This window comes from Suricata suricatta, chromosome 8 (assembly GCF_006229205.1).
Source record: "Suricata suricatta isolate VVHF042 chromosome 8, meerkat_22Aug2017_6uvM2_HiC, whole genome shotgun sequence".
Taxonomy (NCBI): domain Eukaryota; kingdom Metazoa; phylum Chordata; class Mammalia; order Carnivora; family Herpestidae; genus Suricata; species Suricata suricatta.
Window position 1 is genome coordinate 91,266,318 of NC_043707.1, and position 15,912 is coordinate 91,282,229.

At 36.2% G+C, this 15,912-nt stretch overlaps 1 protein-coding gene across 2 annotated transcripts in view; it reads left to right on the top strand.

Annotated features, from left to right (window-relative positions):
- The window catches only part of ITGB3BP (integrin subunit beta 3 binding protein), a 64,554-nt gene that overhangs the window by 47,035 nt on the left and 1,607 nt on the right, over positions 1–15,912 (top strand). For both annotated transcript variants that reach the window (XM_029948339.1, XM_029948340.1), the window contains 5 exons: positions 4,024–4,102; positions 4,510–4,606; positions 5,033–5,092; positions 11,082–11,132; positions 11,463–11,482. In XM_029948339.1, the coding sequence (XP_029804199.1) occupies positions 4,024–4,102; positions 4,510–4,606; positions 5,033–5,092; positions 11,082–11,131 (286 nt within the window). In that variant the 3' untranslated portion in view covers position 11,132; positions 11,463–11,482. The remainder of the gene's footprint in view (positions 1–4,023; positions 4,103–4,509; positions 4,607–5,032; positions 5,093–11,081; positions 11,133–11,462; positions 11,483–15,912) is intronic.

Genomic DNA, 15,912 nt, shown 5'->3' on the forward strand with positions numbered 1-15,912 from the left:
ATGGAGCTAGAATGTATTAGGCTAAGCAAAGTAGGTCAATCAGAAAAGACAAATACCATATGATTTCACTCATATGTGGAATTGAGGAAACAAAGCAGGTGAACATAGCAGAAGAGAAGGGAAAATAAGATAAAAATAGGAGGCAAACCATAAGAGATTCTTAAATAGATAAAACAAACTGAGGGTTGCTAGAGAGGGGGTGGATGGGGATGGGCTAAATGGGTGATGGGTACTAAGGAGGGCACTTTTTGTGATGAGCACTGTGTTTGTATATAAGTGATGAATCACTGAATTCTCCTGAAACCAATACTACACTGTATGTTAACTAAGATTTAAATGTAAAGAATATATGTTAAAAAAAAGAAAGAAAGAAAATCCTGAAGAATGCACAGTGACTGTGTTCCTTATTGTGTAACCCCGAATAATTAAATAATTTGTGTTTCAATTTTCATATCTGTAAAGTGGATATTAAATTTTCCACAGAGAGTTATTTTAAAGATTAAAATATAGCTTGTAGGGGCACCTGGGTGGCTCAGTTGATTGAGCGTACGACTTTGGCTCAGGTCCTGATTTCACGGTTTGTGAGTTCGAGCCCTGCATCGGGCTTTGTCCTACAGCTCAGAGCCTGTAACCTGCTTCAGATTCTGTGTCTCCCACTCTCTTTGCCCCTCCCCTGCTCATGCACTGTCTCTCTCTCTCTCCTTCAAAAAGAAAAAAAACATTTAAAAATTTTAATAAAATAAAATATAGCTTGTAGCTTGTAAAATAACAAATATAGTGCTTTGACTTTAAAAAGAGCTCAACAAAAAGTTAGCAATATATTTCACTGTTATAATCCAGCTATCATTATCGAAAATAAACAGTTTAGATAAGTAGAATTAATTAGAAAAATAGAGGCTCGGTGACCTATTTACCTTTTCCTGTATAAGATATAGTAATCATCAGGAGGGTCAAGAAAAACCTGAGGATTTTGTCTTTTTAATGTTCATATAACTTTCAGGGCTCTTAAAAATTTATACAAAAACAGTTTCTTACAGGTAGTGATTTTAATGTGTTTTTAGTAATGGGATTAATGAAGAGTTCATATGTGGACTTTGAGAGTGTGAGTAGTGTAGTAAGGAAGAAACCTCTAAGGCAGAAATCTGAATGTAAGAGTTTAATTTCAGTAAGGAGGAGTGGAGACTGTATTAGACCATTATTTTGAGCACTGATTTGTGGAAAAGAGAGTATTTGTTAAATTAAGTAAAAGGGGAGTTAAGCAGCATCAGGGACCCAGCAAATCATGTACTTGTAATATTGACCATCAGTACTGCTGTAAAATTTCCATACCACTCACAGCTTAGGCCAGAGAGCAAAGAAAACAAGTTAGGAGATTCAGGCTTACACATTGGAAGGACATGTGTGTGGCCGAAGGCTGAGTAATTAACCTTCTTTTTTCTATTTGTAATTATCCCCAGCTTTATTGAAGTATAATTGACAACTAAAATTGTATATACTTAAAGCGTATAACGTGATGATATGAAATGTGTGCGTGCTTGTGTGTGTGTGTGTGTGTGTGTGTGTGTGTGTGTACCTATTCCACAAAACTGGTTGCCATCAAGATGGGAGGAGCTGATTTCATTTAGGAAGGAGTAAAAGAAGGAGGAGAGGAAAGGAGATTGTCACCTGACTGGCTCAGCCAGTGAAGCATGGAACTCTCGATCTCAGGGTCATGAGTTTGAGTCCCGTATCAGGCATAAAGTTTACTTAAAAATTAAATTAAATTAGAATGTAAAAAATAAAATAACGGGAAGAATGAGTGTCCACCAGTCTACTTGGTCTTGCAGTGAAGACAAGTTTCCCTGCAAAAGCGGCTCAAGCATGTGAAGCATATCCTAAAAACAGTTTCCCCAGATATTTGATACTTAGTTCCTGCAGCTCTCCAAGGGTGTCAGAAACCGTTTGCTTAGCTCAGCCCCTCAATAATATCTTAATTTGAGAGAGAATTACTAACAGGTCTTTTTGTGTCGCGACATTGCACAACTCCTGGGGGCATCATTCACATCTCACTCTATCTGAACAAAGCTTCGTGGAGTCATTCAAGATGGCAACCCTGCAGGACCCACCCCAACACAGTTCCATGAGGGTCAGCAAGGAATAGCAGCAGGTCCCTAAGGTGTGGTGAGACAGCGTAGAGAGGCTCTGTCCCTTCAGTCTTCCCAGGAAAAGAACCCTCAGGATCGCTTCTCACAGCGAAGTAATCAGTTGCCTCGGCTTTGCCCTCCTGAGGTAGTTGGTAATTGTTGGTATCATGTAGGGGAATTCCTATAGCCCTGGATCGGAGCTCCCAGCCCCAGGATGGGAGTCACTTAAGGCCGCTTGCTCCTTCAGACTCTCAGAGTTCAGTGAAAGGAGCTGGAGTTCCTTTCTGACACTCTCTCTCACACTGAGGTTCAGAGTAAGAGTAAACAAGTAAGGCCTCAGACAAGTGGCTTTTAATTGAAATAATAAAGGTGCCTTGGTGGCTCAGTCAGTTGAGCATCTGACTCTTGATCTCAGCTCAGGTCATGATGTCACACAGTTTGTGGGTTTGAACCCCAAGTCGGGTTCTGCCTAGATTGTCTCTCTCTCTCTCTCTCTCTCTCTCTCTCTCTCTCTCTCTCTCTCTCTCTCTCTCTCTTCACCTCTCCCATACTTACGTGCACATGCTCTCTCATGCTCTTTCAAAATAAATAAACTTTGTTTAAAAAAGTACATAATAATAAAGGAAATTTTTTAAAGAAAAAAGATCACCTGCAATTACATTTTCCTAACATAAGTTTTAACTTTTGCATAAATAACTGTCTCTCCATTCCTTGTTTGCATACTTAATCTATTTTACTTGGTTGAAATATACTGTACCTATTCATTATGTATGAAAATTTAAGCTATTATACTTGTCTTATTTTTAGTAGCACAGAAATGTTAATAGATAACACTGATGTGATTTTGAAAAGCATTTAAATAGAATTTCTAGTTTCTCTCATAAAATCGATAGTATAGATTTGTGGTCTCTGAAAAGTAGTCACTAGCCAGCCACACATTGCTAATGAGCATTTGAAATGTGACTAGTCTGAAATGAGATGTGCTATGATTTTAAGTACATACTGGATTGGGGGGGAAGCATAAAATACCTCATGCATAATTTTTATTGATTACATGTTGAAATGATAATACTTTGGACATATTGGTTAAATAAAATATATTACTAAAATTAAGTTCACTTGTTTCTTTTTACTTCTTTTAATGTGGCTACTAGAAAATTTTAAATTACGTATGTGTCTTACATTTTATTTCTATTAGACTACACTGATATAGATTATCATATACAGCTATGAGACTATCTAAAATTGTAAAAGTCACGAAAATTACAAGAACAAGAGAATGATTGGTACAATATTTTGCAGCCTTTACAATTATAAACATATGGGTGATGTGGCCAAAATACATACATGATGTAATATTAAGGGCAGAAAGCATGATATAAAGTTATAGAAATATTATTTAAAAACCCAAAAACCTAAGAATTATTCCAGTATGGTAACATGCTAACTACAGATATGTGCAGTAGATAGGATTACAAGTGAAGTTTTCTGTTTTCCAATTTAATAAGAGTGTCTTTGTCATCTTTTTCACATTGAAATGTATGAAAGCCATGAAACTTACTTTCTTGTTACAGAAATGACTGGGTGACCCTGACTCACAGACTTCGCTGGTGTATTAGTGTTCCCTTTGAGAAGGGAGCAAGCCAGCCAGCCACATCTTCACACCCTCTCCCACTGCTCAGCGAAAATCCCAGAGACGGGGCAGGGCAACTGGTCACATACACTGTTTGTAAAGGGATGGCAGAGCGATGGAGGAGCGTTTACGTCTCCTACCGTGCTGTAAAGAAGAGAATTAGAAAACTGAACCTAAGAGCTCTTAAAAAGGATTAAAGCTGTGAAAATGATGTACTGTGTTTAAATGCCAACCTTGCTACATATATATATATTTTTTCATTTATAGATTCATGGTATTGCTATCTAAAGCTGAAAAATCATCAAAAGAAATCCTGGAAATAATGCAAAATTTAAGTAGTATACAGGTTTGTTTGGTTTCTTTCCTTTGAGATGTATAATTGTTCATATATCTACTACCCCATTTGAAAAAGGAAGATAGGAGAGAAGCCCTAAATTGGAGAATCCAATCCAGGAAAGAGCTTGCAGAAAATATGTCTGATTACTTTTTATGGGAATTTCTTTTCTTATATGAACATTAATTAACCGTAATGTTTTAGTAAATTTGTAGATCATGTTTAGTGTTCTTAATAAATTGTTTTTATTCAGGCATTTTAAAGCTTGCAGTAGTTGACCAATCAGAAAAAAGTTAAACTTCCTATCACAGAATTCAAGTTTTTCAGATGAGAGAAACAGTAAACTGTATTTTCACTAGATTTGTCAGCAATGTTATGTTTGTAGAGAACTTAACTCATTTAAGATGTCTTTCTTTTAGGCTTTGGAGGGCAGTAGAGAGCTTGGAAAGCTCATTGGCATCTCCCGTATATCATGTTTCTTCTTACAAAGAGAAATGCAGAAAACGAAAGAACTAAGTAAGAAAAATTCGTAAGTTTTCAATGGACCCTCTATTCCTTATTTGTAAACTTAGATATATATTCTAATGCTGTCAAGTTTAGAGATAAACCTAATAGTTTTTCCTGTATTTAAATCTGATAGATGTTTTTATCTATGGCACTACTGGACATGTTTTGGAAATATTATTTAGAAAATAAGAAGCCCCATATCTTTGACCAGGATATGTTATTTCAGGGATTCTTGCTGAATATGAAGGGAAAGAATATGCCATGCAAATGGATATCAGGCTTTGTAAAAATTTGGTGCTCACTCTTTAAGAAAGATATAGGTACTTGATACCTATATGTATTACTTCAAATTACCTTTTCTCATTAAGTTATTCCAAGATGAGAAATTATTTCTGTTCCACCTTAATTCTTACCATGGGATTTTTTTTTTTACAGTGACAAAAGTAACAAAACAAAAACTATTTGAAAAGAAGAGCTCAGGACTTCCCAACAAAGGTAAAGAATTGTGTTTTAATTTATACTAAAAGATCTTTTCATTTCATTTCACCATTTAAAACCAATCATCATGAGCTCTTTTTTAGTGTAATCTTCTAAAAGATCATGAATCTCCTTTGAAAAACCTTATACTGGATTTGGCAGACCATGTCTGATAAGATAACTTCCCTGAGTATTAAACTTGTAAAATGTCTTTTGAAATACAATTTCCAGTTTAAGATTTAAATCTTGTCTTTTTATTAAAAGTTCTTCTTGAGAATACAGACAAATACGAGCAACAATGCATTAATATATAGCAATTTTTAGCATTGAATTAGGATTATACATTGCATAAAAAGTTACTCTGTAACCTGTGTTCTGAAAACTTTCAGAGCATTAATGATGTTTGATCTCCTGTGAAGTCAGATGCTTTTGAGCATTTCACAGTATGGGAAACTAAATTAGCAGGTTTTCCCATAACGCATGCACATCCGTACCTCAGTAAACAGTAAAGTATAAAACCAACTTAAGAGGAATCATTTTAATATTACAGACATCAATGCCATTTTGCAATCCCTGCAAACATATGAGGCATAACTGAAACCACTTCAACCAATCTAGTATATTAGACCGTACACAGGATTATTTAGGATCTTTAACAAAAGTCTCTGATGAGACTGCATCACGGTGGGAAGCGTTGGGGTCCCTGCTGGTTACTTCCGAGGCCACCTGGTAATTGTGCAGGGCAGCAGCCCTGGCACCACTGCAGAGCTCATGTGGGAAGAGAGCTGAGCAGGCTTCCTGAGCCTTTCAGTGGAGCAGCTAACTTCCACCGTGATCCCAAGAATTTAAGAACAAGAAGGTAGCTCTCAAAAAAGACTTGAGTTCTCTTCCCTCCTATACTGTGAAACTTGATTAAAATGTGTAACTGGATTTTCTTCAGTCCCTTTTAACTTGACAAATTTTAGAGGATCATAATGGGAAATTAGAATGTTTATTATTTCCCACCCAGAGGAAATCTCTCCTCTATATATTTATTCTGTGCCAGTGGTGTGAATATTTTTTTAATCTGTATTTTTTCTAGAATTTACTAGAATTTGGCTTTACATAGTTGTCTTTCACCAAGTTTTGAGAAATCAGGAAGGGAAAGCTGTAGACTAAATCAGTGAATCGCCATTTTAATAATGGGAAAAATTTTTTTGCAAAAGTATTGTTTCCTTCCCTGAACATTTATTGAGACGTTAAAGTCGAATTCCATGTGGTAAAAGTTGTCTCCTTTCAAGTTATCTAGTATATACCAGTTCTTTGGGTGTTTATGCATGAGCAGCCTTAAAACTATTTTCTAGGAGCTTAGGCATTAAAACTGACTTGCTCTTTACCAGGTCTTCCCTAAGGACCAAGTGTGTGTTCATGTATAAAGTAGATTCTATTACTAAATCATGTTTTAAAATTTCTAGCAAGCATTGATTATTTGTGTAGTTTAAATGAAAACTGAATTTAGATGTATAAAATATGTAGTAGTTATGTATAGAGAGAGATGTTTTATATGTATATATTAGAATATTTGTCATCTTCCATTTCTGTTTCTCAGCAAGAGCTGCCTTAGCTCTTTATATTTCCTGAGTTTATTCAAATCTTCACTAGCTTTTTAACTAATTCTTTAATAGTATTGTTGTCTGAAAAATCTTTACAAGTTTCCTTTTTTATAATATGGGTTTGAGTGTTTTTACTGAGTGCTTTTCCTTCTCTCTCTGGTTTGTAATATATATTTTTTATTTTGGTGGTTTTGTTTTGATTAGAGATGATACACACAACACACACACACACACACATATATATATATATGTGTATATAACTTTTTTGCCGAGTTAATAATTTTCAATCCTTTTATTTATGCATTTCTTTTACAAGGACTTTGCTAGTGTTTTTGGCATGTCAAACTAATTTGCTTTATACATTCCTTATTGTGATCTAGCCTTAAGCTTTTTATAGAACTTTTTAAGTTACTCCTTTCTTTTACGATGCTATTATCCAGAATTGTTTAAATTTTAAGATGTTTTGGTAATATTCATAATATTAAAAATTATGTAATATAAAAACAACTCCCATAGTACACATGGGATTTGTTTTATTAGGTACTGAATGAACATAACAACAGGGGCAACCGGGTAGCTCTGTTGGTTAAAGGTCTGACTTTGGCTCAGGTTATGATCTCAGTTTGTGGGTCCAGGCCACAGTTCCTGGGTTCAAGGGCTGGGTACTGACAGCTCAGAGCCTGGAACCTGCTTTGAATTCAATGTCTTCCCCTCTCTCTGCCCCTCCCCCACTCACTCTCTGTCTCTCAAAAATAAATATTTTAAAAAATGTTTTTAAAAACAAATCACTTGTTTCACTATCAAAAGAATGTCTTTCAGATTGTCATAAAATTTTCCTAGAATAGCTAAAATAGATAATACCAGGAAAATTCGGGCATTCATGGTATTGTTGCCCCTTTAGGCTGGTCCTTTAGTTCTATTTATTTGTCCATGTCAGTGCTGGCTTGTTTGGGATCCAATGCAGTCTGTATGACAGGTAGAACAGTATTATGGTAAAAATAACATGCTTAGTGTTTTAAATAAATTGACATCTGATACACGTTCTTAACATTCAGGGAAAATTAAAACATACACAATAACATTAAAAGGTACACTGAGATTTTCATAGTTTTCAAAATAACTGGACATGGCGAGTCAGAGAATGCTTTGATAGAGCATAAGAATAAAAGAGGATCTCTCCTTCTAAGTACACATTTCTTAAATAAAGGAAAGCTTTCTTTCTTTTTTCAGTTACTTAGGAAGTAAGCCTAACTTCACTTTCCTAAATAATATTGGCTTTATGACTCTTAGAAAAATAATGAGATGAAAGTCCTTTTTCTGTTAGATTTGGATGTGAATTTTCATAATTATTCTTAATTTGTTATGCTGAAGATTTAAAACATGACCATTCAGTGAGTTGATACAGATGGAATGTCACATTATCATCACATGGTAAGGCATGAAATTTATTTACTTTACATAATCAACCTCTACTTAAAACAACTTAATACAGATATTCCCAAGTCAATGGATGGCATTATATAGTACTTAGCATTTTCATTTTTTCTGCAGATATTAGAAAATACCATCATTGTCCAGTACTTCCAGTAAACAAAATGTTTTTGAAAAGAATGTAAGCAAATTGTGGAGCAGTTGCCAAGATATGAAATCTAGACACTTAGCTTTAGTCCAAAACATATTTTATCTGTTTTGAGAATAATTGTGTAGGTTGCAGTATGCATATTTGAAATGAAATGTGACCATCTGAACTTTATATTGTTCAAAAAAGTTGATTGTCTCAGCTGTTTATAATATAAAATATTTCAGAATTTCTAGCTGTGGCTTTTCAAAAGAAAAGCACAAACTATAATGTTTCTATCTTCTTTAGTTCACTTACTGTCTTACATTGTAAACTTCATCTGGGTTATAGGATTTTAAAGTTTTCAAATTCTTCGACTATAGGGACAAATTTTAAACTCTTTGTGTTCTAAGACTGTAAAATAGTTTGATACTGCCTTTTCATTCTAACCATCCACTGAAATGTTTTTTAACTTAAAATTATGTTGTTCTTTCCTCCACTCAGTCTTGAAATAGCATTTATCATATCAGCCAAGTGATTTTACTCCCTAGAAAACTACTACCCTTTTAGTTTTTCATATCTTAACATTAAATGATATCTTTTTTCAGACTAATACTTCAGTTCTAAAAGCACTGAAGTTTGAAGTTTAGACATGAGGAGCTTTAGAAGAAACCACAAAAATTCCTTCTTATGTCTTAACATTCTTGGTTTATCTAGAGATTAAAAAAAATGGAGGTATTTGTTTTGGTGACACAGATATACATTAATGTACAACTGTAGTCCTCAGCTCTATGTCAGGATTCAGTCATCATGCATGTTGTACGTGGTTCACACTTTTCCTATTAATAATGTTAATGCTCTTGTTTTACACTGTTCATCACTGTTTTGGGGATACATTTTGACTGCTTACTTGAGATTTGTCTAGGATTTAAGGAAAAACAAACTGATTTATTACTTTTCAAAGGCTTTTAAATAATTTCTTCCATAATTTAAATTTTTGTATACTTCTCTAGAAGTGTGATCATTTTAGCTTTTAGATAATCCATAAAAAATTTTTAAACCATAGATTTGAACTCACTTAATAGCAATTATGTGCTTAAGAGGTGTAAATAACTTGGTATCAGACGTTCCGAATATCCAGGTGCTCCATATGTGCTGATGACAACAAAATTGAAACGAAAGACGGTAATAATTCTGACTGGTTTTCTCTGCAGAAGATATTGATTATTTGTGTGTGGTGAGAGATTTGGAAAATTCAATTAAAGGAGTTGTGCAAAGGTTTCATAAATTTTCCTTCTACAGCATGTACACAGACATTGTTGTGTATTAAATCAATGCAGCACTTCACAATATATTTTCTTTGAAACATAAAAATAAATAACATTTAAACAGTTCTGCTTACTACAGAAACAAATTTTATTTTCTGTGAAGCATTTAGTCATGTGCTATCACTGACTCATACACATTTGCCAGCTGTAACAAATTTTATAGACATTTTCTCCAGAGACATATCTCACATACTATGAATTTTTAAATGAGCAAATGGTGAAGAAGGGATGTCAGCAATATAAAAATTGATCAGTTAAAAGATAAAAGCATAAGTAAAGAGATTTGTATGGTAGTCTTAATAGGTTTTATTAAATAAAAATACTATAAAAAGGCAGTAATGAACAGACTGAAGACTAACTGTTCTTTAGGTGGAGAAAAATTATTCTGGCACATTTAGTAGAAATTGGCTTTATGTCACCTGACAGGTGAACATTTTTTTCCCCCATATTAACTCTCAGTCGGGAAAGCTCCTCAAAAAAAGGGTTAGATACATTTTCTAGTGGTTTACGTATTTTAAACATATAGAGAATTATAAAGCAGGTATTTATAGTATCATATAGCTAATTATGTAAAGTAAGACTTCTGTAAAAAGTAAGTATTAGGTGACTTTTCCTCTAGCTCAGATCTCATGTAGGAGGAAAGAAGTCGTTTTAATTCTTACTGTTCACACATATGCTTCAGGCCCCTGGAATCTCGCAGAACTCCAGGCCTCGCCTACTTCTCTGTCTACCTAGATTGCTCTTTCTTCCTTCTCTGCCTCGCGAACTCCTGCTCATTCTTTAAGGTCAGCCTCAGATGTCACATCCTCTGAACTCTCCCCAGCTGGCCCAGGTTAAACAAAGTCGCTTCCTCTTCTAGGCTTCTACAACACTTGTCTGACTGTTTACGAATGTGGTACATTGTAGTGTTGCAGTGTATTGTCATTGTCCAGCTACAGGGCTCCTCCTGGGCTCCTCCTTGGCAAACAAGCAGAAGTCCTATCTCTATATTGTAGCCTCCGAGCCTCGAATAGAACCTGGATAGACGATCCACAGTGCATGTTCAATGAATGAATAAAAACAAATGCCATCCTAAGAGGTTTTTTTTAAACCTTTAAACATTTTCAAATACTTACAAACTGCTATCTCCTTACATGCCTCATCCACTTAATATTTTTTGAATGCCTCCTATGAGCCAGGCGCTGTTCTAGCATTGGTGAGACACTCATGAACATGACAGACCTGGTCCTGCCCTCAGGGCTGTAGAATCTGTCCCAGGAGATCAGTAATTTAATAAAGCATAAGCGTATGTTATAATAATAACAAGTTTTTTGGCACTTTCTATCCTAAGTTCTTAAATGTATGTTTCAGAATTATGCAAATCAGTAAGATGTTGAAATGAGAATTTATAACCCCAAAGCTATTTATAATGTAAAATAAAACTTTACGTTTAGTCTCTTTAGTTTCATTTGATTCAGCATTTATTCTGCTTTATATACTGTGACAACTTAAACTATTTATTGAAAAAAAACTTTTTTTCTTTCTTATAGAATCATATCATCGTGACAGCTATGAATTCCTTAAAGGCATTTTAAACTGAGGTAGGGTTTCACCTTTTTTTTTTTAATGTTTATTCATTTTTGAGAGAGAGAGAGAAAGTGAGCAATGGGGGGCAGAGAAAGAGGGGGACAGAGGATCTGAAGTGAGCTCTGCACTGACAGCAGAGAGCCTGACAGGGGGCTCGAACTCACAGACGGTGATCCATGCTGAAGTCCGAGGCCTAACCAGCAGAGCCACTCAGGCGCCTCCGGGTTTCACCTTTCTGACTAAGGTTAGCCTTGTTAAATTTCACTGATTTGTCTGAATTTGGAAATGTGCTAAGTTAAGTAAATAATTATATATTAATTAGTTGCATCTTTCTTTCATAACAGTTCTCTATGGACTCAGCAAAGTAAGTAAAGATGATAGATTTATAACTAGCTTATTATAACATATTAGCTAGAAGCAGTATAAGTCAAAATGTGTCTAATGTACCTATAACTGAAGGCTCGCATTAAGAACTAGCCTATCTCAGACTTAGTAGCATTAATATTAATTAATATTCTTAGAAGCTAACCAGATGTAGCCTGCTATCTCTTAGGAAAAAAGTTAATGCAAAATGAATTCTATACTGAAAATACATTTCTTTGGAAATGGTATTTCAAATGATTAGTATTAGCTTCCTAACAAACCAGCTGTTTTAAACATATTTGCAAAGCATCTTATACACAAAATTGTATCACTTTCAGTCATTAAAATGTTTATTCTGTTGTACACAACAAATCATAGTTTATAATAAGAGCTAACATTTATTGAGCTCTGTCAATGTGCCAGATACTATTGTAAGCACTTAATACATATTCTGATTAACCTTTTCAACAACCTACATGATATACAGTTATTATCTTTATTTTATAGGTGAGGAAAGAGGTTAAATATCTTGTTCCAGGGGCACCTGGGTGGCTCAGTTGATTAAGTGTCCAACTTCAGCTCAGGTCACGGTTTGTGAGTCCAAGCCCCATGTCGGGCTCTGTACTAACAGCGCAGAGCCTAGAGCCTGCTTCGGATTCTGTCTCCCTTCCTCTCTACCTGCCTGCCTGCCTCTCTCTCTCTCTCTCTCTCTCAAAAATAAATAAATATTTTTAAAAATGTAAATACCTTGTCTCAGAATTACCTAAGAGGCAAAGCCAGGATACTAACCTGAGTAGTCTGGTGCTAGATTCTGTGCTTTGCTCACTCATAATAATGATCTAGGATTTTCAGATTTCACTACTGGTCAAAGGTTTTAGATCCTATTAAACAGTAGATCCTATTAAACATACATGTGCACACATACTTATTATAGGGCTAAACATTTTATACAATTTCTGGTCCATGGAAATCCAACAGAAACTATTAGAGGGTGACCATGAATATGTAGTTACAGTTCTACATCTGGCAGAGAACATTCACATTTAGTATATGACAGTCTCATTCATGAATTTAGGGGGACTGAGGAGTACTGGGAGAAGCTTTGTGTTCCTGGATTCTAATAAAGATCATCACATGGTTTTCTTTTTTTAATGTTTTTTAAATTTATTTTGAGAGAGAGAGCAGGCTCCATGCTATCAGTACAGAGCCCGACATGGGGCTGGATCCCACCAACCATGTAATCATGACCAGAGCCGAAATCAAGAGTCAGACATGTTGGCTGAGCCACCCAGGCACCCCAAGGTCGTCACATGTTAGGTGTGTTCTTCTGAGTCTTTGAGTAGTACTTTCAAAAATGTTGAAAGAATGAAGGTTCACCTACCACTCAACTTCCCTTTCAGTGGGAAGCAGTGGAGAGAAAGGACAAAGAAATGAAACCAGACTTCACTTTTGAGGCATTTCCCTGGGTTCCTTTGACTGTGTTTTGGGCAGTTTCTTCATGATCTCACCCACTCCTTGGCGTTAGTCCTCACCTTAGTGTAGTACTCTGTGTGGTTTCCAGCTCGGTTTGTGATCCGTCTCCTCAGCTGTAAACCTACAAGCTCAGCTGCCATATAGTGTCTCCTAAGTGCGCTGATTTTTATTATTCTCCCCCCAGATTCTTCCTCATTCTGTCTTTCCTAGGGATTACATTTGCCCAGTGATAAGGCTCAAAACCTCAAAATTCTGTCCCTTTTTGTGGCCCCATATCCAACTGCTGAATAGATGATTTCTGAAAATATTTACATTTCCTTTCCATGACCCCTGCACTCGTTTATTCCCTCATTACCTCTCATCCAGATTCCCTCCCCTGTGGTACCTGCCTCTCTCACCTTGCTCCCTCTCCCCTTCGGCTTGTTCAGCGACTGGACAAACTACATTTAAGAAGGTATCACTCTACCACATTCAGAGTAAAATCAAATTTATATTGACACCCAGACCTCTCCCTAATGTGACGGCAGCTCACTTTGTCCTTGTGTCTCAGTCCAGATTACGCGCCATTCTTCAGACACGTTCCTCGGAGAGAACCTTTCTCATTCCCTTATCTTTGTTCCTGTCTCCTTTGCTTGACATACATTTTCCCCATCATTGTCAAAAACATACCAGTATTTCAAAACCTGCTTGTAACTCACCTTACATTAGGCTTCCTCAGGCCTCTCTCTTCCATGTTCTCCCATTATTCCTTTTTGTGCATTTGTCATAGCTGCCCAACTGGCATGACTAAGGGAGGGTGTCACACTCTCTGATTTTGTCATGTGCCCTAGAACCCTGCGGCAGTCACAGTGCTCCCGACCCCGTGTGGCCAGCCTCCCCGTCTGCACATCATCTCCTGCCCTTTCACACCTCAGTGATTGTTCCTCCTGACCTTTATTATGTAGTAGGGGAAGTAACCCACACAGATCCGCTCCCAGAGCCTTCAATAAGCAAAGCCTTTATAAAATAATGTCAGAATAAGACCGAGTAAGAGAGGCAGCAACCTCTGGGTCACAGAATGTACAAAGACCTGCAAAGGGATGCTGAAGTATGATTTGGGTTAAATATTATTAGGCGATACTGCAGGAGATACTGGAATACTTCTAGAAACAACTGGATAAATCATTTGGTTGACTAAGTATGTGGCTTAGTATAAACAAAGCACTTGCATAATGCCAACCTTTTAAAACCTGGTAGTCAAGCTAAAGTTACAAGATTGATATGATATAAATGAAATGATAATAATATAAGGCAAGCTATAATAAGCAATACAAATTCAGACCCCTCTTCTTTCCAGGATTCTGGCCAATAGCAAGTACAAAAAAGGACTAGGAGTCCAATGAGGATCAAAGTATCAGCTTGATTAGTTGGAGGAATTGATAACCTCTAACATGGCAAGCCCTCTGGCAGAAACTTGGGGCAACTAATAAACATTGTGTTTAAGGCAGAAGTGGAACCTCCTCTCTCCCACACTGAGTCTAAATCTTGAACCCTGTGAATCTAAACCTTGAACCTGAGGAGAAAGCTGGAACTTTGAATAGACCCCATTTCCCTGTATCTCTCCAACAGTAAAGACCACAGACCTGCCTGTGCATGATTGCAGACGAGATCGATGAAATGAGCTGGTCTCTTTAGAACACGACATTAGGAAGCACACAGATGCATTGGACTTGAGAGGAGACAGTGGAAGGGAAACGAAGTAATGGGAAAGAGTACTGTGTAAGAAGAGTAACATATAATATTATTGGTAAAATGTGGACCAATGTTCTGGACTTTGGCCAATCAAGTTTGTCACTCCTCCATGGAGGATAGAGAGAAGAATAATTGACACTTCCTCCCTCTTCAGACTAAGGAGTATAAACTAAGAACCAAATGAAGAATAAGCAATAGTGTAGGAATACACAACAGACATAGATCACCTCAGGATGGAGTGATTAGGTCATTATATAAGAGTTCATTATTTTAAAATCAATTGTAGTTATTTCACTTTATATTATCTCTGACAGAGGACCTTCCAGACCTTAATAATGGAAATTCTGTACTAAGAAGCTTGACTATGAAAAATGGGTAATTTTGATGGGCTGTATAACCATACTAGGCAGAGAGAACATGAACAAAAAAGGCAGAAAAGCAGAATGATTGGACAGTAGGCTCGACCGTATCATTGACAATTACGATCACCAGGCTTAATAAGTTCAGGCTTTATTCATTAGGAAGAAGTGCACCAGCGAAGATTATTGTTAAGGGAAATAATCCAAAGTATGTTTTAGAGAGAATAAAATTGTTATATGAAGGATGCTTCCTGTCAAAATACTGCTCATGAACTGCATCATTATATCTAACTTGCTTTTCATTGGTATTCTGACATGTTCATCTCCAGAGCCAGTATGGCAGTGTAGAGATCATACACGTTCTACTGATCCCTGTTTTTGTGTTGTGACATATATCACATTGACCAAAGTATTTGTTTTTGCTGGATCCTGAACTTGGCCTCAGAGTCTTTCTCAACACACTGCTAACAGTCATGATCAGTCAATGAAACTTCTTTGCATGGTCTGACATTGTAACAGAGGACAGGATGTGGATTACACGCCCAGCATCAGCTCTGCTACCTACTTAGCTCTGTGGCCTTAAGTAAGCCACTTGGTTCCCCTAAGCCTTAATTATAAATTGGGACTGATAATATTTGCCTTGTGGGATTGTACACAATAACTAGCACCTCCCCCATAGTAACTATTTAATTATAGTCTTCTTTTCCTGAATTGTATTGCCATTAGTTCTGGTAACTATGTATCAATAGCCTATCGAGATATTAAGTGAATACTAGAGTGCTTAAAATCTTCTATAGGAATTCAGACCAGACTCAAGTTGGCAAGAGTTGGTTGTCAAGTTGGTAAGCTACCTTCTTCTAGGACAAGA